The sequence below is a fragment of the Haliaeetus albicilla genome, chromosome 25, assembly GCF_947461875.1.
Source record: "Haliaeetus albicilla chromosome 25, bHalAlb1.1, whole genome shotgun sequence".
Classification (NCBI taxonomy): Eukaryota; Metazoa; Chordata; class Aves; order Accipitriformes; family Accipitridae; genus Haliaeetus; species Haliaeetus albicilla.
In genome coordinates, this window is record NC_091507.1 from 17,234,083 (window position 1) to 17,260,304 (window position 26,222).

At 44.6% G+C, this 26,222-nt stretch overlaps 1 protein-coding gene across 2 annotated transcripts in view; it reads left to right on the forward strand.

The window, feature by feature from the left end:
* The window catches only part of NPAS2 (neuronal PAS domain protein 2), a 108,148-nt gene that overhangs the window by 78,882 nt on the left and 3,044 nt on the right, over window positions 1-26,222 (forward strand). Inside the window, exons 8-19 of one of the 2 annotated variants that reach the window (XM_069770092.1) lie at window positions 3,355-3,473; window positions 5,871-5,953; window positions 6,860-6,966; window positions 8,178-8,325; window positions 8,939-9,020; window positions 9,716-9,857; window positions 10,597-10,703; window positions 10,884-10,958; window positions 16,649-16,795; window positions 22,784-22,978; window positions 24,067-24,248; window positions 24,751-24,843. In XM_069770092.1, coding sequence (XP_069626193.1) covers window positions 3,355-3,473; window positions 5,871-5,953; window positions 6,860-6,966; window positions 8,178-8,325; window positions 8,939-9,020; window positions 9,716-9,857; window positions 10,597-10,703; window positions 10,884-10,958; window positions 16,649-16,795; window positions 22,784-22,978; window positions 24,067-24,248; window positions 24,751-24,843 — 1,480 coding nt within the window. Of the gene's footprint in view, window positions 1-3,354; window positions 3,474-5,870; window positions 5,954-6,859; window positions 6,967-8,177; window positions 8,326-8,938; window positions 9,021-9,715; window positions 9,858-10,596; window positions 10,704-10,865; window positions 10,959-16,648; window positions 16,796-22,783; window positions 22,979-24,066; window positions 24,249-24,750; window positions 24,844-26,222 lie in introns of both variants that reach the window. The other variant, XM_069770091.1, reaches the window with a different exon arrangement.

Below are 26,222 nucleotides of genomic sequence, written 5' to 3' on the forward strand. Positions count from 1 at the left end.
AAACCAAAAACAAACAACAACAAAAAACCTGTATATAGGCAAATCAGCTTCTTTCTATCTTCTTATATGATATTTGCAGGTAATTTAATACTTCTACAAAAGACTTTTATGGTAGCTCTAGGAGCAGCAGGTCTGATAGCTAACCACAAAACTGATTAAAATTCATGCTAAGGAGCATCAGCTAACTGATATATATGAGACAACTGTTTCACCTTTCTGATTATGTATTTAGTTTTGTCACATGACCTTCTAATTCCCTACTCAAGATATCTTGTCTAGATCATTTAATTGGGAAACACACATGCCCTCATTTACCGCAGCCCACCTGTTTATAGCCAGTTTAACATTTTCATCAGGAGCCTTCTGACAAAAGCACTCCGAGACCTGTATTTGACTTACAAATGTTAGTATCATCCTAGCCTCAGACTTCATCCTATATTTTCCATTCCACCATTTTTCTGTGGTGCTCTCAGAAAGTTTGCTATTGAACTTTGCTACTTCAAGATGTTGTGTGTTTCTTTTAAAGAGCCTTGGAGAATTATAAAGCACGATTTTTCAGATGGCATGCTTAAAAGATTATACCAGGATTATTTTTTTTTTAAATTCATGTAATGATCTCTTTTTTTAACTACACTTTAAAATTTATCAACAAAAAAAGTTGAAATTTGCTGACCAGCTGCAAGAGCAGAGCAAAACAGGCTGTGCAGATAGAGCTGTGAAAAGAAGAGATACCAACAAAATAAGTCAGGCAGCAAAGTAATTCAGAAACAAATGTGGGATTTTTTTTTTTCTTTCAGTTATGGTAGTTGTTATTTTCAGATCAAAATGTACATTTCAAGGTGGTGGCTACCTGCCTGCATCATCGAGGCTTTTAGTGCTTTGGGCTTTGTGAAGGGCAGCTGAGTATGGAGATGGCACAGTAGCTGTTTGAAGACTGGATGACTTTCAGCCAGGCCAGCTCTACCTCATCTCCTTGGCCTTACTGACTCACTGCTGCCAAATTCAACATTCCCAAATGTTGTGATGAAATCCCAAAGTTACTACATAGCTGTACTATATGATAATTATTACCCTTTTAGTACTGCATTTACCTCTTGGAAATATAATCCTATTTTGTAAATGCCACATTCAAGGATGTATTCCGCTCTCTTCTGGAAATACGTCTCAGGCTCATGGCTGTTTACATCAAACAGCTGACATAAAAAAGCCATCCGTGCTCTTCGGTGCAACTTGGTCTCCACTGGGCATTTCTTCTGCAACTGGTATCATTTGCAAGCCCATGGGTTCACAAACTAAGTTAACTTATCATACCTGTACTCTGGAGGCTGAATGTGCTTATCTTATTTTCATATCTTAGAGCCAGCCTGCAAACATTTGCTACTGAACTTGGCTATTACAGAGAGAAACAGCCCCATTGACTTCAAACATGACAACATATTACATAGTAAGACAGGAGGTAACTTTTTACAGTGCCCTTAATGTAGGTTTATAGCAATCCCATTCATTTTTAAACAGGACTGACTACAGAAATCGACAGACTTGCACAAAATAATCATATCAGAGACGAACCAGTAACTCTTTACTCAGGCTTCTCCTGTTTGCTGTAGCTCCTAACTCTTTCTTCTTTTTTCACCTCTTGTATTAATAATCCCATAGAAGCCCTCATTTATGCACATAACCCCGGGAGCAGAACTGGAATACATATTCCTATGAAGTCCCCAGAGCAAGTGTACTTTGCTGGTGAAAGGAGGAGAATTTTGCCCATATTTTTTGTCTCAATATCCAGTCAGCCATGCCCTCCAGCCTCAACTGCAAGAGAGGGCTGTAATCTCTGTGGATGTTCACATCTGTGCTGCCTTCTCAGATGAGGAATCTTTCTTCCCCTTTTTGGCGCAATATATATTGTGCACACAGTGGCCTAAACCAGTTAATCACAGGTGTGAATTCTCCTCAGAGTACTTATTTTTCTCTCTCACACCCTCTTATCCTTGTTATCAGCTATTTATCATTATTCTAAGGCTTTTAATAGGTTGAACTGGGTTCCAAAAGCACATGTGATAAGTTGAGACTTCTTCCATCTCTACAATTTATGCTAGTGAACTAAGGCCCAGTGCAGAAGCACCCCAGAATAAAACCTGCTAGTTATCTCCTCCCAGGTAGATACAAACCTCTTCATTTTCACAGGAATGGACATATTTATCCTTGCTTTGTCCTACACAGAAGAGACAAACTGTAGGAAACTTCATAAAGTTGGATATAGGGGCCTAATAGTAAGGAAAGATGGTTTCATATCAGCATTAATCCCTGTTAGCATTAGATTAACTCAGATTGGTGAACTCTGGCTGCTAGATGGGACCTTCTCTGCCCCCATGGGAGATAGTTGGCTGGGGAGTGCAGGAGCCCATGGGGCCAGCCCAGTTCCCACTGCAGCTTAGCACACAGCTTGCTTTCACTGCTGTGGGAGCGGGATTACCATCGCTAAACAGCTCGAACCTGGACGAAAAATTTGCATTATGTCGTTCTGACATGGGACTGTGGGCTAGCTTAAGGCAACATGTTCTTTTGGCAACACATCGCCGTGGCAGGAGGTGCTAGCGGGCTCTCAAAGCAACACAAGAGCCATGCAGTCATGGAAGACACAGATACAAAAACCATATACAAAATCTGTAGCCACATTGCATCCAGTTTTTCCTTCTGCCCAGTGTTTCAGGAGACAGCAGACTATCTGCAGACTCGCCAGAAATGCCCAGCTCTGGAAGGAGGTGCCGTGCACGGGGTCCTCTTTGCTCTTCTTTAGAAGAAGGAGAACCGAGCATGCTGGGGATGGTTCTCCTTAGATGCGGAAGGGGAAGGCGCATTTCAGCAGCTGAGAATCACAAGCAGCCTCTTGCTAGCTCGATGAAGCCTTGCTGGCTGTGGGCCCCGGTGTTTTGCTACTGATGACTTGGCGAACTCTCTTCAGCTACCTCCCTTGCAAACGCTTTTTTTCACTGCCTCATGGAAGTTAGGGCGCTAGGCATGCTGCAGCTTATATTTTTTTCTCGTGAGTGGTGAAAAAGAGCAATTGGATGCGTGGGGTTTCTTTCCAGAAAGCTGGTTTATGCTCTGTAATAAGGTTTGGCCTTATTTTTATCAGGATTAACCTATAAGATTCATACTTGGAAGTTAAGCTCTGATGTCTTTCTGCCTAACATGACTGACTTGGATTTAAATATATGCATATCAGCTTTAAAAGCTTTTAGAGCACTTCTTTGAATAAAATTAGTATTAGTATACTTCAAGTGTGCAAAATATTCAGGGAGAGCAAATCTCGTATGAGGCATGACTCTGGGTCCCATTTTTTTCCCTACCTAGTGCCTAACTCCACTTGCAATGGCTTTGATGAGGCTGTGCCAAGGGCTTACAGAACATCCCCAGGAAAGCAGATCTGCTTCGTTGCGACTGTTCGTTTGGCAACGCCTCAGTTTTTAAAGGTAAGTGCATACCCTGGGTCCCATTCATTTCAGAACTTCTCAAACCACTTTCAGATGGAGTGACACACAAAGTTCTTAGTTTTGCTAATTGAATGGATTACAGATATCACATTTCATGCATAAAAATCCAGTGAAGAGGATTATCGGTGCGAGCCAGGATCTGCGGAAGTGGTGTCACTTCACAGGAAATGGAAACCCTTCTTACATTAGGAATTGCAAAGTCACCTCGAAATTGGGTTCTTTGTGGCTGCTTTCTGTTCCTGCGATGGAACAGTGTACAGATGGCCACCAACACTTTCATTTGTGCCCCTCCATGTCTTCGGATGACTGCTGCTACTTTCCCTCCTCCCAAATCCTGGTAGTAAGACTGCTGCTTGTGGAAATAAGGATAGATCACCCAACCTTGTGCCTGGCACTGCAGTTCCCTGATTAACAAATGTGAGCTACTGCATCAGGTGTCCCATCCTTAGAGGTTAAGAGATTTTTAATCTAATTGAGACCTAGCCGGTATGAAATCACTGCTCCCTTGGCCTGGCTCCATTACTGCTCTGGGAGTTGCAGGGCAATCTTGACTGATTCATGGCCCCAGCAGACAAGTAGAGTCCCTTCTGGGTAAGTGAGAACACTTCCCATAAATCCCAACCACAGTAATCATATTAACAGTAGGGGCCGGAGTTAAGGTTCTCTGGGAACCCTGAAAGCAAATTCCTTTGTCTTTGGGTAGTTAACATCTCAAAATAAACAGGGAAATGAAATGGGCTGCATGTGGCAATGAGCTGCCCAGTGCTAGGGAGGAAGCAGCTGCTGAACAACCCGGAGAAGGTGTTAGCTGCCACGCAATCCTAGACACCAATCTCTTCACTTCACCTGGGTGAATCACTTAATCCCCGCTCATTACTTCCTTTTCTATAAATTAAGGCAAAAATATTTATCTGACTGGCTATGGAAGGCAGAATCAGCATTTTGGTTGCACACAGCAATGTTTGCATGTTGCACCTTGAATTTTAGGGTATGTTCTCGGCATCAGCATGGATTTTGTCATAAACTGGAGAGGGAGGGAGAGAGGAATTTAAGATATGCATGAAGTCTTTTGCCGCTGTACAGCCAGCAACATAATCAACTTCGTGAGCATTGATATGTATCAAAGAAACACTTGATGGCAGCATGCCTCAGCTTGTCCTCTGGTCCCAAGAGGGTTTAAAATGTTGGTGGTCTGAAAGACTTCTCTCCCCAAGAGGGACAGCAGAGAGAGAAGTGGCAGTGGAGACGATGGGATGGTGTCGCTGAGCCCACGGCACAGGGGGATATAGCACCAGGGAGCAGGGGGACAGCAGCATTGGGGGCCAGTGGGCAGACTGTCGTTATTGGTGATGATGGAGACCCTCCTGCAGGAGAGACATGGCGGGGGGACAGTAACCCTGGATGCCACCAAATCCTGAGCACTGGTGCTGGCAAGTCCCAGGCCAGGGGTCTCCAGGGTGACTCCAGGCAGCTTGTGGAGCTGGAGTTGCCACTGCAAGCCTCCAGAGGGAGAGGAGAGGTGGGCAAAGGGGAGCTGCGAGCGGGCTGCGAGCCAGCCGTGGGGCACGCAGCCAGCCCCAGCCCATGCACAGGCATGTACCACAGTGCCGTCCTTCCTCCCCTTCCCACCTCCACTCCACAATTAATCACCACCAACTGCCTCCCGATCCTCAGTTCCCTGGGGCAAGGATGTCCTGCCTCGTAGACAGCCCTGTGCCCTGCCTCCTGTAATTCACTTATTAATTATCATTCTCACGAGCACCAAGGGCTGCCGTGAGTCTTAAGGGCCAGCTTCTTCGCCACAGGAGTGAAGTGCAAGGCAAAACTACCACCTTTTACCCGCCTGACGGGCCCCGTGCAGGCTGCCTGCCTGAAAAGACATTTACTCCTCTGCAGCTATTGAGTGGGAGGGAGAATGTCCCCCTTTCTCAAAGAGACCTTGGAGGCCAGACGTCCAAAAGGGCCGGGTAAGGGCGGTGGGTATCTTTAGTAACACAAAAAGAGTGAGGAAAGACGTGGCAAAGCCAGGTGGGACCAAGAACAGGCTAGATGCTGGGAAGGGGCATTGCTCCTCGGGGCCGTGGGTGGCACAGCCATCACACCCTGGGCACTGCTTCAAAGCCATAAAAACTTTGGCAGCTTGAGGAACAGTGTCAGCTCTTGTCAGTCTGTGTGCCTCACAAGTTCTTCTCCCCCAACTCCTGCAAAAATTTTGGCATTGATAAATACAATAGATCGCTCTCTGGAATTGCCAGAAAACGTGTGAATCCTCTGTTTTCTCCTCTTATACACCGTGTATTTATAGCTAACAAAAGCTAGATGAAGCGGAGGGGTGAAGCAGCAACTCTCAGCAAGTCGGTTTTCTTCACCATACAGGAGATGTGCATCGTGGAAGAACCTCTAGAGGAATTCACATCAAGACACAGTCTGGAGTGGAAATTTTTATTCCTGGATCACAGGTTGGTGACAAGAGAAGCACTCCTGGTTGTGTTCAGTGCTTGTCTACTGCTATTTTCGTAAGTGCAATTCTCTCAAATAGTGTTACATTTCACATCTGAATCACATGAACAGGAGGGTCGCCACTTAAGTTCCTACAAAAGATGATACTTACTATTTTACCCTGCATTTTATCAGTCTTTAAAACAAAACTACTCAGTTTCTCAGGCCAAATTTGTGATTAGCTTGTTCTTGTTTCCTTTAAAATTATCAATGGAGCAAAGTCTGTCACAGGACAAAAATCATCTAATTATTATACAGCTGCGGAAATCATTCTTTCCAAATCCAGCCATTGATTGTGTGTGTGCAATTCCCACAGTTACGGAGGGAAAGTCTGTGCTGGCCTGAGGCAACCGTGCTGGCAAAGGTACAAAGCAACTGCCTCAGCACCCCACGGACGAGCTCTGCAGGCCCCCAGAGGGAAGCAACAAGACGATCTCCCCACCTACCCGCCTCGTCCCAACAGACGATGGCTTCCTATCAGCTCGCCACACATTTTCCCCTGTGCGGGGACTGCAGGAGCCGCAGCAGAGCTCCTCACCAAGGAACGGTCAGGGAACGGCTCCCTCGCAGCAGGTTCTTCTGTGAAGGTCCCTGAGAAACCGAGTTGCTTCCCACAACCACATTTTCCCTGGAAAGATGGGGTTGTCATGACCTTGTCCTTGGGGGACAGTGCCCACCGGCACTGCCATGCCCAGCTGGGCATCCCAGGCACAAGGCGGGGAAAAGTCATGGTCCGGTCCCCTGCGGGGACAGCCGTACACCAATGAGTGAGAGCAGATCTGGGCTTTTTACATATCCATGTCGACATGCAGAACTGCTGTTTCTTTCGTGGTTTATGAATTCACTCATATTGTGCCTAACCGCAGAGCACCGCCGATTATAGGATACTTGCCTTTTGAAGTGCTGGGTACTTCTGGCTACGACTATTACCATATAGATGACCTAGAGCTGCTAGCAAGGTGCCACGAACACTGTAAGTATCACATAGCCCAGGTTCTTCTGGAGTCACTGGGACACCTCTTTTCAGGGAAATGTAGTTTCACTTAAAACTGGTTTAAACTTGGAAGGGGAGGTTTGACCCTTGCCTCACGCCTGTATGTCTTAGCAGAGTTGTAGCAGATTGGGAGCACTGCAGCTGATTGGCATCTGAGCCAGACTTATCAAGCTCTGAAAAATACAATTTTACCTTCTGTATCCCCAAAAGTAGTCAACAAGGGTCACTGAATGGATAAAATATGCCAGATTAGACCCCTGCTTTATTAGTAAAGAATATGCAGAAGAATAGTTCAAGCAATCTCAGAGGAGATCCTATTTTGTAAAATTCTTATTGATTATTTACCCTAATGTTGTTCACCATGTATTTGGGATTACCTGTGATTATTTAAATATAGTCTATTAAGATTTAATTGAAAAACTCTCACTAAGTAAGGAAAATGAGGCAATGCTTTTCAAATATTTGCTTACAGAACTGGCTGGAACATCTCAGCTTACCACCTTTGGGTGGCTCAAAAATACCCCATCAACATTAGTTTTTATATGTTACATTAAAATATAGAAAGGCTAAATATGTGCATGTTTTGGAACCCCTTGAAATCACTGGGGGGAAAAGCAGAGATCAATTTTGCCAGTGAATCTTTTAAACCTTTAATATACCCATTTACTGCACTTTGAATTCTTTTCAGTCTGGGAATTTTCTTTCAGTTTCAAATGATTTTTGTCTTTGCACAATCTTATCTCCTATACTCCCTTCATTCTGAATCCATCTGCACACAATACTCATCTTTTCAAGCATTTTTATCCTGTACTTTTCTGCTATAGCACTTAAGATGATCACTCTTAGAAATTAATCCCAGATGCCTAATTAAGCAGTATGTGATCAGCACATAAACCAGTATAAGATCTATGTTTAAGTTGTAGCAGACATTAATGCATTAGTGTCCAAAGTTAAGGTTAATTGTGCTGTGAAGGAATGTACCATTTGAAGTGTCAGGAAAAGGTACCTGCTGATCTTTATGATATTTGCTCTATGGTAAGACTGAGAGGACCACTCACTCGAAAGGTTCTCAGACTCCTGTCTTCCTTGGGAATCAATGGGGCCATAGTACTTTTGTCACACTTTTCACATTTCATGTCATTTTCACATCACAAATTGTGCTACAAGCTGTGTGTATTTTCTGCTGACAGTGATGCAGTTTGGCAAGGGGAAGTCGTGCTGCTATCGGTTTCTGACCAAAGGACAGCAGTGGATCTGGCTCCAGACCCATTACTATATCACCTACCACCAGTGGAACTCCAAGCCAGAGTTCATTGTGTGCACACACATGGTGGTAAGGTATGGAAAAATCCTATCAACCAGCGGGGACATAAAAGACAGTAAGATAAGGGCATCCTCATGATTGCCAAAATTGTCTCTCAGAAAAATGATGTCTTTTATGTAACAAAAAAAAAGACTGAAGTCTCTGAAGGATATATGTTCATTATAGAAAAATGATCAGAGTAAACCTTACTTTATCCTAAGCTTGATTTGTCAATCGGGAGTTTAGGGACAGATTAACTGTTGCATTTTTCCACTTTGTGCAGAAGTAGGGAACAGACAGATCCCTTAACTATTCTAATACTTAGTTAAGCTCCAATTCTTACATTGTTTTTCAAAGAGATGTGTGGAAGCTTTCCAGTGAAGTTATACAGTGGTTGTAGGCTGTGAACTTGACCTTTATATATACTTCTTTAATATACCTCTTGACTTCAAGAAGACAGGAACAGAGCAAAACCTGAAAATTAAAAGTCTCTCAAATGTGATTCAGTAGCATCTGACTTAAGCGATTTTTCAGCTGTGCATTTAACCTGTAAAATGTTACAATAATTTGCTCCTCTATTTGCTTAAAGCACATTTTATGAAATATAACAATACCATGTCGATACATACAATTACATTTTACATTCAGTTATGCAGATGTTCGGGTGGAGAGGAGACAGGAGATGGGCTTGGAAGAAGTGTCCTCAGAGGTTGTGTCCTCAGCACTAAAGGTACAAAGAGAAAAGTTTCTTCATTAATATGTGTAATCACAGCTTGTTCCTATGTTAATGTCACTGAAGACTCTGGCATTGTCTTTCTGGGTGGATTCCCTCAACTTCAGAATTCACTGCTCACTTGAATAATTTTAAAGTAAATTGGATAAGCTCATGAAAGGATAAACCTGGAGATCAGTAACAGCCACAAATCAAGTGGAACATGGACAGGGGCAATGTGAGATATCCCCACCTTTCCTTGGCAAGGTACTACAGTTTAAAGATTCATTCGGACATGTTCTGGCAATCAGCCTTCTTGGCTACATCTTGGTGATCTGCTGAGGGATGAAAGAAAAGCTCCTCCTCAGTGCACAGCTGAGTGTCTCACAGATGTTGTAGTTGCTCTCACATCCAACTGAACGCAAAAGAAAGATTCAGAAAAACATCTGAAGGCACAAAATAACTACGGCAGTAGTTCGCTATTTATTTCCAACTCAGTGATAGCTCTTTGTAAAATGCTTTAGTTAGATGCTATTTGGAAGGGACATTGACACTTGTGCCCAGGTCTTCTGCTGGCCTACCTGGGATTAGTTCTGCTCAAGTCATTTTAGGCCAGCCAAAGAACTGGGTGCACAACCATTACTAGGTGCATTTCAAAATGTTTTCACCCTGACAGATGCAATAGCTATTCCCTTTTTGTTTGTTTGTTTTAGGACAGTGGCACCAGCTTGGATCCTGAACAGCACTTTAATGCACTTGATATTGGTGCCTCAATCCTCAGCGCTAGTCGGACACCCTCAGTATCATCCAGGAGCTCACCCAAATCTTCCCACACCCCCAAGTCAGACCCAGCATGTGAGTGGTATTCCTGGGTTACTGCATTATTTTTAATTTAGCCAAGTTACAGAATGTGTGTTTATATACCACAGCTGCTAATTTAGCACTTATTTATGAGGTATCGATGATATGTATTTGTCGCTGACAATGAAGTGCACAATCTGAAATGGTAACGTACAAGAGGGAAGGTTCTAGTGCAGCCACCCATACACTGGAAAATGGGTAGCGGGACTAGCCATGAGACGTGCTGTTTCAATCTGTTACAAAAATGAGGACTTCTCTCTTCAGATTTGAGGGCATCAGTATAAGCAATACAGGGCCCCTCTAGGCTTACAGGAGTAATAGCAGCCTGTGGGTGATCCTCTTCTGGCCAAGATTCAGGATGCTCCAGCCAAGACTTGGGCACACCTTACACGCTCCTTCTGCTCCCTGGTCTGGAAGAAAAGCCAATGAGCTAACCTAAATTTATAGTTATTTGGGCCATGTGAAGGGAGTTCCAGCTGTTTTGGAACAGGTCTTGGGTCCTTTTGCTCCATTCATTGGAGCACAGAACCATAATCTGTCTCATTTACTTTTCTCTTTGCCCAAGCCCTCCTATCAGTTTAATTTTACTACCATTGAAGTCAACAAGAACAGCCTTGACTCCCACTGGAATTTAGCCAGGCCGTAATCATTTCTATCTAGGTCTCATTGTAATTCCCACTTCAAATGGGGATGATTTCCAGCGTGTAAGGACTCACCAGTACTTTTCTTGCAGCTACACCAACAAAGCTGATTGCCGAGTCTAACACCCCCTTGCCAAGAACACCGAGCGCGCAGCAGGATTTATCTGTGCATAGACTCAGTCAACCTACTACTCTTCAGGTAACTTTACAAAGAGTCATCAAAATAGGCAGATGGTATAAAGCATGTGCCACATACGCAGCTTAGCAAATAAAAACAACTTACACAAAAGCCATGGCATTAGAAGAAACCTAAAATTTAAAGGGGCCAAACTTAGAAAGTTTTGTTTTCTTTTTAACCTAGGTTTCTTTGCCTTCTCAGCCTCCATGTGAGCTTCTCCCACAGCAGTTGCTGCCTCAAGCAACTCTGCAAAATCAGCCTGCACCTCTGGCACAGGTTAGTTGGGGATTTGGAAGTGGAATAGGTCACTTGCCTATCTTCTGTAGTTTTCTCCTTTCGTCTAGTAAATAAATGAATTAATAGGGTCCAGGTCTTTTGGGACTTTTAGGTTATCTCCTTAGTAGCTAATATCTCCAAATCTAGCAGCTCTCAAATGCTTAAAATATCGTGGGAAAGTAATCTGAATTGTACACTTGTGTGCTTAAACACGTAACTGCATACAGGCATTCAGAGCAGAAGCCCAGGTACATGTAGGTTCAGGTGCACACACACATGTATTTCACAGGAGGACAAAAACAGCTGGAAAAGAGTTTTCAACTTTGCTTCTACAGAATCAGGTCCCATCAAAATCAAGGTCACAATGAGAATTAAAAACAAGCCTAAAAACTAACAAAGACCCAGTCCTCCTAAAAACACCTGTTTGTCTATGCTGATGCAGAACTAACCAGCAGTAAGGGACACAAAAGTTCATCAAAACCCTTTTTGTGAGTGTGCCAGTAACGGTGAGGGTGCTGCTAGAGACAAATGCCTCCAGTGAAATCTATTAATCCATATCTCAAAACTGGGTGATGGCCCCAAAAGACACCTCAGTGTTTCATTTGCAGTGGATTTTGAAGGAACAAATTTGAGTACCATGTTCCCATCACGTTGTTTCTCTCCTGTGGTCATGCTGTGATGATACACCCCATCATCTGCTGATTTTAGAAATGACAGAGTAGTCCTGGACCTAGGCTGCTTCTACTATTGGTACCCTGTACTCCCTCACAACATCCCAGAGTTTCTTCCTGTAGCATATAAAACATAGAAAGTCCTGAGGATCCCTGCTTTAAAATAACAAATTCTCATTTATCTTCTGTGTTTAATATTCTTTTCACGACTCCGCAGCAGCATGCAGAGAAGAAACAGCATATCAATTATCTGCTCTGAGCATTCATTTTCTGTTACAGATATTTCTCCCCGTTATTCATTAATGCACTTCCAAACATAATTTAGTTTATTTATTATAAACCCATGCATGTTTTGTTTGACTTTTTTCTACCTCCCTTTCTTCTCCATCAAAGCTCTTTGTGAAGAGATGCTTTCCAGTTGTTTACCGAGAGCCTCGCTGCCTCACCCCTTCCCAGTGAAACGCTCTTACTGGCACGCCAGATCCGTTTCTTCTCTGCCAAATCAGAGCGCTGTCCAGTCGCATGGCCACTGGTTAAGCCTCTTTGGGCTGGCTAAATCTTGGTGAAAGGAAGAGGGTTGACTCCAGTCTGTCTACACAGGCAGCCCTCTTCCCGACTGGCAGCAAAGTCACAGCAATGCTCCTGGCGAAGCTCAAGGTGGAGCTTCCCTTGATGTGGAGCAGGGAAATAGCACCAGGACATTGCAGCTCAGGTTGCTGAGGCTCACACCCCATAGCGATACTCCTGGTAAAGGGAGCAATCCTCCATAGACTTGGGTGATTTTCATAAACTATTAAGGCTTTCTTCAACTGCTTACCTCCTACCTTAAAATAATAAACACATCAGCCTACAGCAAGATAATCCATTATATCAAAGACAAGGTGCCTGCGGCGCTAAGCGAATGAGTGACGAAAGCCAGGTACGCCCGCCTGCTTCCCCCCACGAACGTTTCCTCAGTTTCCTAGTTGACCGTTTCGCAGCAGTTTAGCAGCAGAACACAAGCTCATCGCTTTTAGAAACAGCTTGGCTGGGCACTCTGCTGCCAGCCCACGAGGAGTAGCTGTGCAGGTTGCTCCCCGCTGCCTTTCTGCCGCTTGCCCTCAGCTGAAGGTGACTGATGGCAGGAGCTGAAAGGCAGCGTGCCGAGCCTGGCCACGCAGGGCCCCGGCACTCTGACGGGTGTCCTTGCGGCTAACACTCGGCTACGGGGCAGCAGCAGGGGGGAAGGACATTTTAAGCGGCCATGACCGCATCTGCAGCGAGCAGCTAGCTCCCGCCTCAGGCACCATCTGCTTGAACTTTGATTAGTTTTATTTCGAGCAAAGGCTGCGATGGTTTTGTCTCCGACGAAATGTGGTTTTAGCTTCTGCCTTGCTTGTCTGAATGAACAGACAGCACAGTACTAGATGTCGCCTGAATGTAAATGGTTTACTTCAAACCAAGTGCTCCCCATTAGAATATTTGTTTGTTTGTCTTCCTCATTGTAATAAATTAAAATCCCCTACAACACAGCGGATGTTGATGACTGAATAATAATTAGCACTAATAATCCATTTGGGATGGCGCAGGTGTTATTCTGAAGACAGAAGGAACAAACAAGTTGTTAGGTGAGCTGCAAAACTAATGAAACCCGGGTTTCCAGGGGCTGTGCCTTGCAAGGCTGGTGCACAGACCCAGACTTTCCTGCAGGAGGAAGGGATGAGTGGATCCCTCTCTCCTTTGCTGAGTTAAAGCTTGCAGGAAATTGCAGCAACTTGGTATTTTTGAGACTTTCACAACTCTGTTGCGTGTCTCTAGCTTTGGCCAGAAGGATGGAAAGTCAGAAGATAGGCAGAAATGAAAGGTTCAAGGGAAACCAAGCTAAAAAATAAATAGGGTCTCTTTTCTTTACCCAGCTACCTATTGTCATGAAACTTGTAGGAACAGAATGTCTTTGAGGTGTGCATCTTTTTGTTCACCATATCTGAAATGGGGGACCATCCCGGCAGACACAGGCCATAGGTCTCCTCCCCTGGCTGCAGCCCCAAAAGCATCACTTGGGGTTTTTTTTAAGAATCCAGACTAAAATTACTGCTGTGGGGGTGTTTTTTGTCTGAGTTAACAAACCTTGATTACACTGGTGCAATTATAGATATCTCACAGGTTTAGTCTTCCATGTTTCGCTGTATCTGGAAAGCTGGCACTTTTCTGTGTATAACATGCACTTTTCTGAGGATCCTGCAGACATTTGTAAATACCCAAGTGAGATAAAGAGCAACTTTATCTGATGCCAATGACAGAGTTAAAGCCATGCAGTGTTTTCTGTGGAACATTTTGAGTTAAGCTCTTAATTTATTATACAGTTACAGATTTCTCCCCTAATTAGTAGAGCAGTTAATGATCTTGAGATAAATACTTTCTGGTGCAGGTCAATTGCTGTTAGTGTCTTTGTACAAAAACAATAGAAGCTCTGTAATCACAGGGGTCATGGCTAGAGTTATCAACAAATTTGGGGGTTAGAGTGGGAAAGGGAAAAAAGCAAAAGAGAAAGCTCCTTGTCTTCTTCTGTAATGGCTTTCACCCTAGTATACCAGCTAATTGTTGTTAAGTTTATTAATACAAAAAGCACATGAAAAAGAGAACAAAAAGACAATAGTAGATGAATATGCTAAATATAAGAAGGTGCTGAAAAAAATTACGGAATAATAATTTAAAATCAACAGCAATATATTTTTGCATGCAACTTTGCAAAGGAAATTCAAATTCAAAACTGAGGCCTGGAAATGGATTTTGTTTCCTATTGAAGTACAAAATGATTATAAAATTATCTGTTATAAAATTCCTTACATTTTTTAATTGAAGAAAATCGGGTTCCTTTCCAAAAGTGTCTTCAAGAAGTTCACACGTTAATGAAAAGTCTGCCATCAGCAAGCCAAGCAGTTAAATGAAACTTTTGGCTAAAATTGTTTTTAATTCTTTTCTGATAAGGACCCTTTTAAAGACTGGAGTAGTTCTCACTGAGAGAGTTCAGAGAGAGAATTAGATTGCAAGACTCAGCTTTTTAAAGAATCCTGTACAGACCCAGGTTAAAGCAGGGCTTAGCTGCATCTCATCTAAGCAAGCCATAGCCTCATTCCACTCCTAAAATCAGGGTACCTGGACTCTTCAGAAACACAGAGTCGGGCTACAACAATCATCACTGGATGCTCCTGTGAGTCACTTGTCCTTGTTCCCAAACATCAGAGGTTTCCACTCATCCATTCCCCAGATTAATAGTTTATACATGGACTAGAAAGAGAGAGACCCTGCTCGACTTCTCCCCTTTAACACCAATTAGAAGTAACACAAACTTCCCTTGGGGAGCTTTGACACCATTTTTCTGCTCTGGGGAAGGAGCGGGTTGCAGATGACAGAGCTGCTGTTTGAAGGCAAAAGCGCCGTGGACACTGGAGGCCAAGCGCTCACATTATCTCCTTGGGCAAGCAGTGCAAGCTGCCAGCGCTTGCGGCCACCTCTGCCGCCAAAGTGGGTTCTGAGATCCTCTGCCAGCAGCAACTGCACAGACAACCCTAGCAGCCCTCCTTCCGCCTGAGCAGGGCTGGCCACGAAACTCCCCTCCACCTTGCCACATGAACAAACTCTTTGAGTGGTGGGTGACCTCTCAGATTGTGCAGGAAAGCCACCCTCCACCTGGTAAATAGAAAGAAACCCTCTGAAGTTCTCCTGTTTTCTCACCCAAAGGGCGTTTACATGGAGATTTCAGCTTTACTGGAGGGAATGGGAAGGTATTATTTCGCATACTTAGCTGGTTTAAGGCAAAGCAGTTAGCTGATACAAGTCACATTTCGATTTCTCTAAGTAGCCAGAAATTTCATTTAACTGTGCAGTGTTGCTAGCACCACAGCTCTCCTTAATTCCCTTTTTGTTACCATTTTTGTTTTCCTATTAAAAAGGCAGAAATGGTGTAAGCGAGTGTATCTCCATGGAGCAGGGAGGCTGCAGCAGCGTGCGTCAGTTCACCCACTAGCACAGAGCCACTGGAACAACCACAGGAACAGGGCACCATTTTCAAGTCACAGCAATTTTTTTTTTTCTTTTGCCTGGACACTCACAGCACCACATGTTTTCAGAGAGGCCTTGGATGCCTTGATTACAGAAAAGCTTGCAGATTTTTTTTTTAGTGGTTTTTTTTCCAAAGACTGTTTTTTACTTTTGGAATATGAGCTCATGCAAAGCAACTATTCCAAAGCCTATTAAAGTAATAATTAACTTTGGTGGACTTTGAATCATACCCAAGAACACCAACTAAAACTGGGAATTTATTGCTGTGTTAGTCCCCTCCACACTTCTTGAATGATTCCACTTTGTGCCAGGTATTGCTGCTACTGAGGTTGCACTTTCTTCTTGACCCTGATTAGTGATCTCCATTTTATATTATTATTTAGAACAGCCTTTTTCCCACTGAGCTCAGCTATTCATTTTACAGCATGTATAAAAATAACTTAATGAGTATTCCTTGTAGCTTGACTACTGTTCAGCTGTAGAAATCTAGAAAATGTTTATTGTGGTCAGCTGTCGCGTGATGCTACAGAAAGTCATCAGCAGAAAAAGCCATTGCAGCACTGTTGTTTCTGTGTGGAAAAAGGAAAGCGTTAGTAAAACACGTCCAGAATATTCAGTTATGCTACGCTAAGGGCTCCAAACTACAGGCTAATAAAAATAATGCACTCATTTGCCATCCAATTAAGATGCTCTTGATATTTTAAAGTAGCATAGTCTCAAACACAGCCCTTCTGATAATTCCCTAACAGAACAGGGTCAGTTGTAAGCAGATCACTCTAACTGAGGCAATTTAATATATGTGCATAAAATTGAAAATAGACAAGATTTATCTCTGCCTAGATGTTAGTATATTACAAACACATCTTTTATTCCTTTGGCTGTGCTTTATAATCAAGAAACCAATAACTTCTTACAGAACAATGTTCTATTGAGGCCTGTTTGTATTATAATGACTTATTTTTCCCTCTGTTTTTTCAGTTCTCGGCACAGTTCAGCATGTTCCAGACCATCAAGGACCAGCTAGAGCAGCGGACCCGGATCCTGCAGGCCAACATCCGATGGCAGCAGGAGGAGCTCCAGAAGATACAGGAGCAGCTCTGCCTGGTCCAGGACTCCAGCGTACAGGTGCGTTACTGCTGGGAAGGGCAGAGCGAAGCATCCTCTCTTGTGTAGCCGTTGATAGGGTCGGCAACTTAAAATCAGCTCCAGGGTCCAGGAATCTGGACATGTGGAAACCAGCTCATCTGAATGAGGATGTTGCCCTCTGAAAGCCTCTTGAGTAACCTATGTCAAGAAAGACTTAAGAGCTCTCTGGCAGAAAAGGGAGAAATAGTTCAACCTTAGGAGGAAGAGAAGAATTTGGGTCATTTACAGTAGCATTTTAATACTTTATCGACTGAGTCCTCAGGTTGAGCAGCTGTAGTAGAGAAGTGTTCAAGTTCAGACTTGCCAATGATTATGTCTCTCCAGTTCATTAGCTTCCATCCAGTCACTGCTTGCTTCATGTTGGCATCACTCATGCTCAGTATCTTGTCTGTCCAGCTCTTCCTTAGCCAACAGCCCTCCTTCAGGCAGTGCTCATCTCTTTCATTCGCTCCCTGTTTTCCTGACCCTACCCCTGCCTGGATACAGAGCACAAGAGATTAATTTCTTTGTCGTGTTAAAACCCCCCAAACCTTTGCTGATGTTCATTTGTTCACACCTGGGGGGTGTCTGAATTTATTCTTCACTGGACCAGTTTAAGCCTTTAGGGTGAAGCTGACTGAGCCTACTCTTCTTCTGCCTTTGATACCTCCCACTCAGAGCTAGAATTCACTAAGTACAGTATCTGCTTTTAATTCACCAAGTACGGTATCTGCTTTGTACTACCCCTTATGTCCACCAAAGCTCAGAAATAATGGCAAGTGCAGTTCAGTACCTCACAGGCTTCACTTAACGACAGATGGACAAATCATCCAGTTTTATGGAAGTTTTCTAAACGTGGGGTGATTACCGCTATGTTCCTCATAATTTAACTATAAATGCCAGGTTAAATGACCCTTGCTAGAAATGTTGCATTGGGGACCCACTGTGAGTATTGTGCTAACGGGATTTTTTTAGAAGACAAGCTCTGTCACAGCAATGAATGTCTCAAAGAACATTTTAAGCACAGGATGAAAACCTGGGACCTGCTGAAGTCAGTGGGAATTTTGCTCCCATCTCCCACAGAAACAGACTCACCCATCAGCAGCATCTGCGAAATGCAGTTTCACGTATTAAAACAAATTGGGATTGTATGTTTAGGCAATTAAGGGATCAGTGAAGCCAAAATAGGAACTTTGCCGCCTAAGCTGCTGCATGTGCACTGCTGTAAGACAGCACAGCAACGGTGGGTCCCAAAACCAGGACTCTGTTCCTGGTGCCATATAAGCATATACGTAGACCAGGTTTAACTTCAGTCTATTTCTTCTATTGGTTCTGCGCTGACTTTGATTAATGGGAAGGGAAAGTGTCTCTGCAATTAACTGGCCTTCAGTTCAGAATCACATCATATGTCTGAAAGCTATTATTGTTATGAATATCAAGAAACTTGATATTCTCACTTCCTCTCTTTTTAATTGGGTGAAAACTATTACTCTCTCCTGGTGAAGTCTTCAATAGTCACATACACTCATCCTTTTTTTTCTTTTTTTGCATAATTCAGGCAAAAATAGAAGATCAGAGCACATTCTTATATGCAGGAAATGGATATTTTTACATAGCTGTCTCCCATATGTGCTAGGGCACATTTAATAACCCAAAGACCGTGGGACAGATTCTCAGATACGCTCATAGGGAGCTCAAGCAGAGAGAAGAGGAGGCCCAGTGGGTAAATGGTGGGTAGTTCTGTACTGCCCACCCCATACCAATTTGTAGCTCTGAGTTACACCATTTGTGTGATCCTCTCCCCCATAAAGATGTACCAGGTTGGACCAAATATTTTCAAACCAGTACAAGTTCTCTGGTGTCAGTACTGACCATTTCCCAGCTTACTGCAGATGCCAAACTGAGAGGCAGGAGGACTGGAGGGGAGCTCGGAAAAGCAGGGGCTGCGTCTCTGCCTGATGGGGCAATGCCGGACAGGGAGGATCATCCTCTGTAGTTCGAGTGCCTTTCAGTCTCCTCAGAGCAGTCAAACAAGGCGATGAGATGCGAGGGGTCACACTGACCCATGGCCAGGGCCTTTTCCTTCTCCCACTTTCTCTAGGTTAAAAAAAAAAGACCACAAAGAAATTACAGTGCTGTGGCAAAGTTAGAGTGGGACCAGGACTTAGCTTTGTCTTATTTGGCATGGGGCAACTTAAAAGAAAGCCTCACAATTTTGCATGCAGCACTTCTGTGACTCACAGGCAGCTAGGAGTAAACTGTTAAATCAGAAATCCAACCATGTGCTTTGCCACGCAGATTTCATCATTCAGAGAGCTGGGTGTCTGCAGACATTGATCTCTGTCTATTATCAGAGCCACAAAGCATAGTAGCAAACAAGTGAGCATTACTATCAAGCACATTTCTGGTCTCTCTAATATTCCACGTAGAAGAGCTGTAAGCATGGGGGAGTGCCGTAGGCTGTCTGGAAAGGGGGAAGTGTTCTCCGGTTTTCCCTCGTTAGCTGATTTATTAGCATATCTTCCCCACTGGTTCACTCCCTTCCACACAGAAGTGTACAGGTAGCTCAGTGGAGAATTAAGCCCCATTTCCTTCAGAGATCTTCAAAACCGCAGTACGACAGTCCACCAAGAAACGCTTTCCCAACCAGACAGATGTTGAGCACAGTAGTCTGCGTTAGAAACTATTTCCAAGAGCCTTGTGCGATGAAAGACGAAACTAGCAGGAGGGTTGTGGGCCCTGAACAAAAGTGTTCAAAACTCCATTAAATCCCTGTTACTGCTTTTCCTGACAAACGAAAGTATGAAGGACAGGAGCAGCAAGAGTAACCTCAGAAGTCTGAAGGATGCTGTGTCTGCTCCAGATTTGAACAGTCTAGCTAATGAATTGTGGATGGGGAGGAATACAGAAGGGCTGAGCCTGACCAGCCCGCAAGAACTACAAATGAGACCATCCACAGCCCTCCATCATTTGCAAACCAGGCTCCCTTCGAAGGCAATGAATCTCAGCTTCCCAGTGGTGTGCTTCTCATCTTTCCGTATTTTACATAAAGAGTCTTGATGTCTGTAATGATGAGCCCAAAGGCTATAATCCCCTGATTATCCAAAGGACAGGTAGAGTCAAAGAGCCGTTTTTCCTCACGATGTCTTGCCAGTGTGATTCATCCATTAGCTGTAGGGACCATCTATCTCGGAATGAGGGGGCACCAGTGTCAGAGGGTCCCTCCCCTCCCTCGCTGCTTTGCTACGTATGTTAACAAGCTGGCCAATTAAAAAATATTTGTAAGATGCTTCACTGACCTTGCAGTCCGCAAAATCAGCCACAAGACATGTCATTAGCAGCAGTGCAGTTAGGGGGCTGCTAATTTATCTGCTTGGATTTGCTCAGACTGTGAAAGATTTCATTCTTTATTAGGGGGTTTCTGTTGTTATTTAAAGCTGTTGTATTTCAGTGTTTCAAGGGAATTCAGGCAGGACTATCACAAAAGAGGCACATTATGAAAAAACACCATTAAGTTTTGTACAAGTGAAGCATCTTCTTGCTTTTAGGTTTAACTAGCAGGTAGAAATTCCATGCTTTGATCCTCTCTCAGGTTAACTCTTGTTTTGATGAGGCATCTTCAGTCTTCCAGTTCTGCCGGGACACGGGTTAAATAGCACCATTGCTTCCTGCCCCTAGCTTGTTCTTTCCAGGACATCTATCTTCAGAGAGTAATAATGCTGCTTTGGCCATTATAATGCAACAGAGGGTCCCTAGGTATGAAACACTCAGAGTCCTCTCAGGGTACCAACACATGAGCAAACAAAATGGGTTTACTGGGATAAACTTGGTTGTAAGTTTATAGCGTGTTAGCTGCCAACCATTAACTGTGCACGTTCCTACCCAGTGGCACACTCTGGTAATTGCAAAGTAGGTTTCTCCGCTTTTATTCAAGGATAAGCTCCTTGGCCTTCATCTGGAAGTCAAGCATACATACAGGCAGGTCCCTGCAAAGTAAGTCGTTCGCAGGAAGTTCGCACCCTGCCTGATATTTGCATCGATAGACGTTGACTTTGCATTGGATGAACTTAGTATTTCTCCAGCACTGTGCGCCACGTACAGGGAGGACACCTAAGATAATCCTCCTAAAGGTCTTAATTTGCAGTGATCTGGCCAGTACCATTGGGCTCACACTCCCCATCACATTTTTGAAACGCACTACTTGCTTTACCTGTCCTGAATTTTACATCAAATGTTTTACATCAAATTTTTATATGAATGGCGACCAGTTTAATTGCTAGAGCAAATCAAGTGAGTTCATTTGCTAAACATATCCAAAGCTTAGCTTCTATATACAGAAAATAAACAAGAAAATGAATTTTCATAATTTCTGTGTTTGATTTATTCATAATAAGACCTATTTGCTTGGCAGAAGTTGTGAGACCATCTGTCTTTCTGATACGTAATGGCTCCAAATTCAGTGAGCAGTGTTTTTAAAAGAAAACACTTGGAGCTAGTTTCAGACCTGCTGCGAGCAGCCCCAACTCTATTACTTGACCCATTTATTTCTGTCAGACATCTTCGAGATGTGGTTAGCCTACAGCACCTGAAACAAGCCGTTGCTTTAGGTCCCTTAACATTTTCCTTAATTGCCCCCCTCTCCCGGCTAATTAATGTAAGCTTTGTCTGTACCTTTTTTCTGAGTAAAATCTTGGCATGCAGAAATTCATTAAAAATTTATCATATTTAAATAAAACCTGTGTTTTAAAAGCTAGATAAATAAGTACAAACATGATGGATCAACCCACACTTATGCAAAGAAAAGCAATGCATTGTGCTGGTCCTTTGGAGAAAGGTATGGGTTTTTTCCAAGAAAAATTAGAGGGGACATGATAGTTTAGGGAATTGTTAATATAGCAATAAGCTGCAGAAAGGTGTACTAATTACTGGGCGTACCTCAGACGTACGGCTAGGCGTGAGACTGATGGATGAATAATGAAGAAGAGAATAATTGTGAGTCTGATTTCATTTAAGCCCTAAGTAGCTCTGCTTAAATTAATGGAGTTCCACACGTGTAGCAGTGGCGTGGAATCAGAATCAGATCCAAAAATGCCTTCAACTACGTGGGATGTGTACTTCCATACAGTCCTTGGTGGCAAGAGGCGAGGTTCGAAATATTGCAAAGATAGCTTGTAGCATTAATAATTCATAGTTTTAAAATATGCCTTTTTCCTCTGTATAGCTGTAATAGAAGAAATGGCCCCTAGAAAAGCAAAAATTCCCAAGCCCTACAACTTCTTTTAAAGAAGAAAGCCTCATGTTGCAATGCAAGAATGGAGAGTGTATCATTTACAGAAACACTAACAGAGGAGCTGCTAGCTCTTTTGCACAAGTCAAATGCATGGCACAGTTAGGAAGAACACCGGGTGTCGGTTACCTGATGGGAAATCAGATAAACGACAGTGACTGTCTGTTTACACATCTTCTCAATGATAAGGACACAGCTATTCAACACGGAGAGCTCTGGCCTGACTGTGGCCTCATTAAAAATGTTCAACAATCCAACTGTATGTAAGGTGTTGAATTTCCAGAGACAAATTCAAAAGCAGCCCTGTCTGAAAGGCAGGCTGGTTTTGTTGAAAGAAGAAATGAAAGGACTGAAAAGACACAGAGTCACTCTCTTCTCTCTGGTCAGGGTGCCCCAGAACGCAGTGAATGTACAGGGAACCGCTCTTACAAGGGCTGTGCCTGCCCCACGGAGAGAGGACTTCTACCTTCAGGACACATTTCGCAAGTAATGAGCGCACCTGCAGAACAAGAAATCAAGAAACTAGAGACAGCGGAACTGTTAATGTAGGAAAGAGAGGTGATTTCCAACTAAAGTAAATGCATAGTGAATCCAGAAACATGATAACTTTATTTTAGAATATATTTGGATCTGTCACCTTCATTATCCAAGACAGCTGGATATAACTCTCTGGACATAAACTCTCCCGCCTTCTTTTCCAGATGTTCCTACAACAGCCAACAGTGTCCCTGAGCTTTAGCAATACTCAGCAGCCGGAGCCACAACAGCTACAGCAGAGGTCAGGGGCCATTTCCCAGCAGCAGCTTGTCCCCAGTCCTCAACTTCAAGGGCAAATTGCATCTTCGCAAACAGCGAACCAGCAAGCACTGAGAGAAGCAAGCGTGATATCGAGCCAGGTAATCATTTCTTTGAATAGAGAAGCATTTATATGGAAAGAAGACACCGAGCTGTTATTAAGCAAGCAAGTAAAAATCATGTCAGCCCTGTAAGTGCGCCTTTGCCTTTCTTTCCCTATTCTCCTATATAAGGGCAGCCTATATAAAGGGTCTCTCTACAGCATTTACTTTAAATCCCTTTTTTAAGACCTCAGCCAGGAGGGTTACTTGAGCAGCTGTTTCAGCTTGAAAACTGAGCAGGGGGAGTCATGCAAAAGGTGTGGATGACTTACCGTTCTTCAGCTGATCCTGAAAGAAACCTGACTGACCACACTGGAAACTAGCAATAGTAGTGTTGGCAGTGGGACATCTCAAAACAAGCTTTACCCCTGCTTGCTCCCTGAATCCAGTTGGATGCCACCAACGCAGCGGAGCCTGTCCGCTGTGGTGGCACACAGTGGGAATACATTGCGATCTGTGCAAGACCCCCAGGCTGTGAGCGTAACAGATTCCTGCACAGGGAAATGAAGTTCAGCCTTGGTTAGTAGTAACCGGGATCTGTGAAAGCTAGTAGGTTTGGCACGGGATTTTTTTCTTATCGCTGGTTTCTCGGCATTTCCAGCGTTTGCGCTTCCACCCACCTGTTGTACCTCCCTTCACAGAAAACTTAGCTCCTATTTCTGCTACCTGAGTGTAAACATAGCTGCGTCACTATCTCCAGACCCCTCAGCTGTAGCTTTTACCCTCCTCCCTACCTGTATTATAATGACTTTATTAAAATAAAAAGCGTATCCGTATTATAAATAGAAAAAACCCACCATTTTTTTCCTTTCATAAGGTTAATTCCCATCGTTGGGCTTTTAGGGCAGCGCTCATCACACCTAACTTTGCTCGTGTCTTCACGGGGTTGTCTCCTCAACTGCTTGACGGCACGACCGGGGGGGTGTTGCTTTCACACCGCTCCGGTCCCCAGGCTTTTGCAGGCCGGTAGAGCAAACCGGGGGGCGGCAGCGGGTGCGAAAGCCGCGGCAGGCTGGAGGAAAGCCGTCGCCCCCCCCCGCTCCGAGCCGTGCCCCAGTGTCGCTGTCCGCCCCGTCTTCTCTTTGCAGGGCCCCAAGGCTGCGAGGAGCGCGGAGCTGGCAGCGGGCGGCGGCCGCCCCCCCCGCGGCGCGCCCCCGCCCTTCGCCGCAGCCCCCGCCGGCGGCGGCACCGCGGCGCCCCCTGCCGCCCTGCCGCGGGGCGGCACCCCCGGCCCGCCCGCCCCCGGCTGCAGCCACGACCAGCAGCTCAGGTACGGGCCCACCCGGGGGGGGCGGAGGGGGCCGAGGGACAGCCAGGCCCCGCCGGCCCAAGGCTGTACCTCCCGGGCCCGGGGTGGTGGGATGGCTCCGCTCTTCCTTCGCCGTCTCGGGCTCCCCCGGGGCGGGCGGTGGAGGATCCACCCTGGCGTCCAGCCAGGCGTGGGAACCCCCAAAAATTCGCATTCCGGTACTCAGAAAGCTCCGATACGGGTCATTCCCACCAGCGGGAGCAAAAGAAATTTCACTCTCCTGAAATCCTAGCACCCAGCGCCTCCGCAAGGCACCCATGTTACTGGAGCGGGCACGCACTGCCCCGGTCTCCACCTCGCAGCGCCCAGGACGTGCCCACCACAGCCAGGAGCTGAGATTAGACCTCTAATAGTCAGCTTTACACCGTGCCAACAAAAGCGTCCTGTTTCTGTCTTCAAAACGTGGGATTTGTGTGGTCCTTCTGTAACACCAATGTGTCTTTTTCTTTTTTCCACGCCCCAGACTGTTGCTCAGCCAGCCTATTCAGCCCATGATGCCTGGATCCTGTAACGCAAGACACCCTTCAGACCTCAGCATGGCGGGATCCCAGGCTAAGTATGTGACTTGTCCAAAATAAAACATCAAAGTTGCTTCTGAGGGGAAACAGCCTTCCTTAGTCAGATGACAAAGTAGTTATAAATAGCGGGAACGTGTTATTGCGCTGAGCCTGCCTTCTACTGTCAGGGTCGGCCTTACCCTGCCTGGTCACATCTGGAAGAATGACAGAGACACAATGTGCCAGTGGTGTTTTAACAAGCCAAGGCTGGGGGAAATTCTCTCCCTCACATGATGCTTGCTTCAGCGCTGGAACTTCTGCCCCACCAAGGTAAACGTGAGAGAGAGAAAGTCAGCCCTGGCCCGGTTGAAATGACCGGTGCCAAGAAAGCCCCTGCTCTCTGAGCAGTGAGACACTGGTGGAGCTATGCCTGATCTGCACCAGCAGAACTGAAAGAACCGACAGGCCCCTGCACCTGAGCGCTCTCAAAAAAGCTGCTGAACAAACCACCTCTGTTGTTTGTCTCCTCAAAATCTGGATGAAGGAAGCAGGAAACATCAGTCAGAATATGCCTTTTTTTTCTTAGCTGTCTTTTGTCACTGTACTTAATTGCGAACTGCTAAAATAATAGGCAACTGTTTGCACATCATTACTTTAAAAGTAATTCTGTATATTACCTCAGAAATGTAGGTATTCAGTACTTTTTGTAAACATCACTATTGCTGTTTAAGATTATCTTGAGTTAAATTTGTCAACTCTAAATATACAGCATTTTAGATCTGCTTTTAAGCATCTAAATAAGAGAGGCCTGATTTGCAAAGATACATCTCCCAGTTCATGCGGACTTCCTGACTCACAGGACCCTTTTTTAGGAGCTCACATCCTAGTGCAAGTACCCAAACTGTAGCATTTCTGACTAACCCCTAATGTTGAACAGCTGTTGAGCGAACACATGCCACGCTATGATCTCATCACCGATTACAGGATAAACAGAATTAGGCTGGGTTGGCAATGGCTCCATTGTGGTTTTGCCCACAGCCTTCCACAAAACAACACGTATTTAAGTTTTGCTGTGCAAACGCAGACTGGCAAGAGGAGCCGAGTATTTTGTTTCTGTCCCATCCCTCACTCCTGAGGACTTCTAGAGGCTTCTTCTGTTCCTGCAATGTGGCTCACAGCAATAGGAACTGCTGACCATACTTGGCAATATGTATATGAGCAGCTTAAGAAGTAATCAACCCTAGCCATCTTTCTGCAAGAGATTACCACCCCACAGGCAGTCACAGGGGAGCACAGGCAGCAGAATGGGAGGTGGCTTTACTTCTCTCTCACTGCAGTTCGGAGCTCAGCATATTAATACAGAATCAAAGGCCATTTGGTTTAATGTGGTCTGGATTTTGAGGTGAGATGTATTCTGCCCTCCAAGTCCAGCTCATGC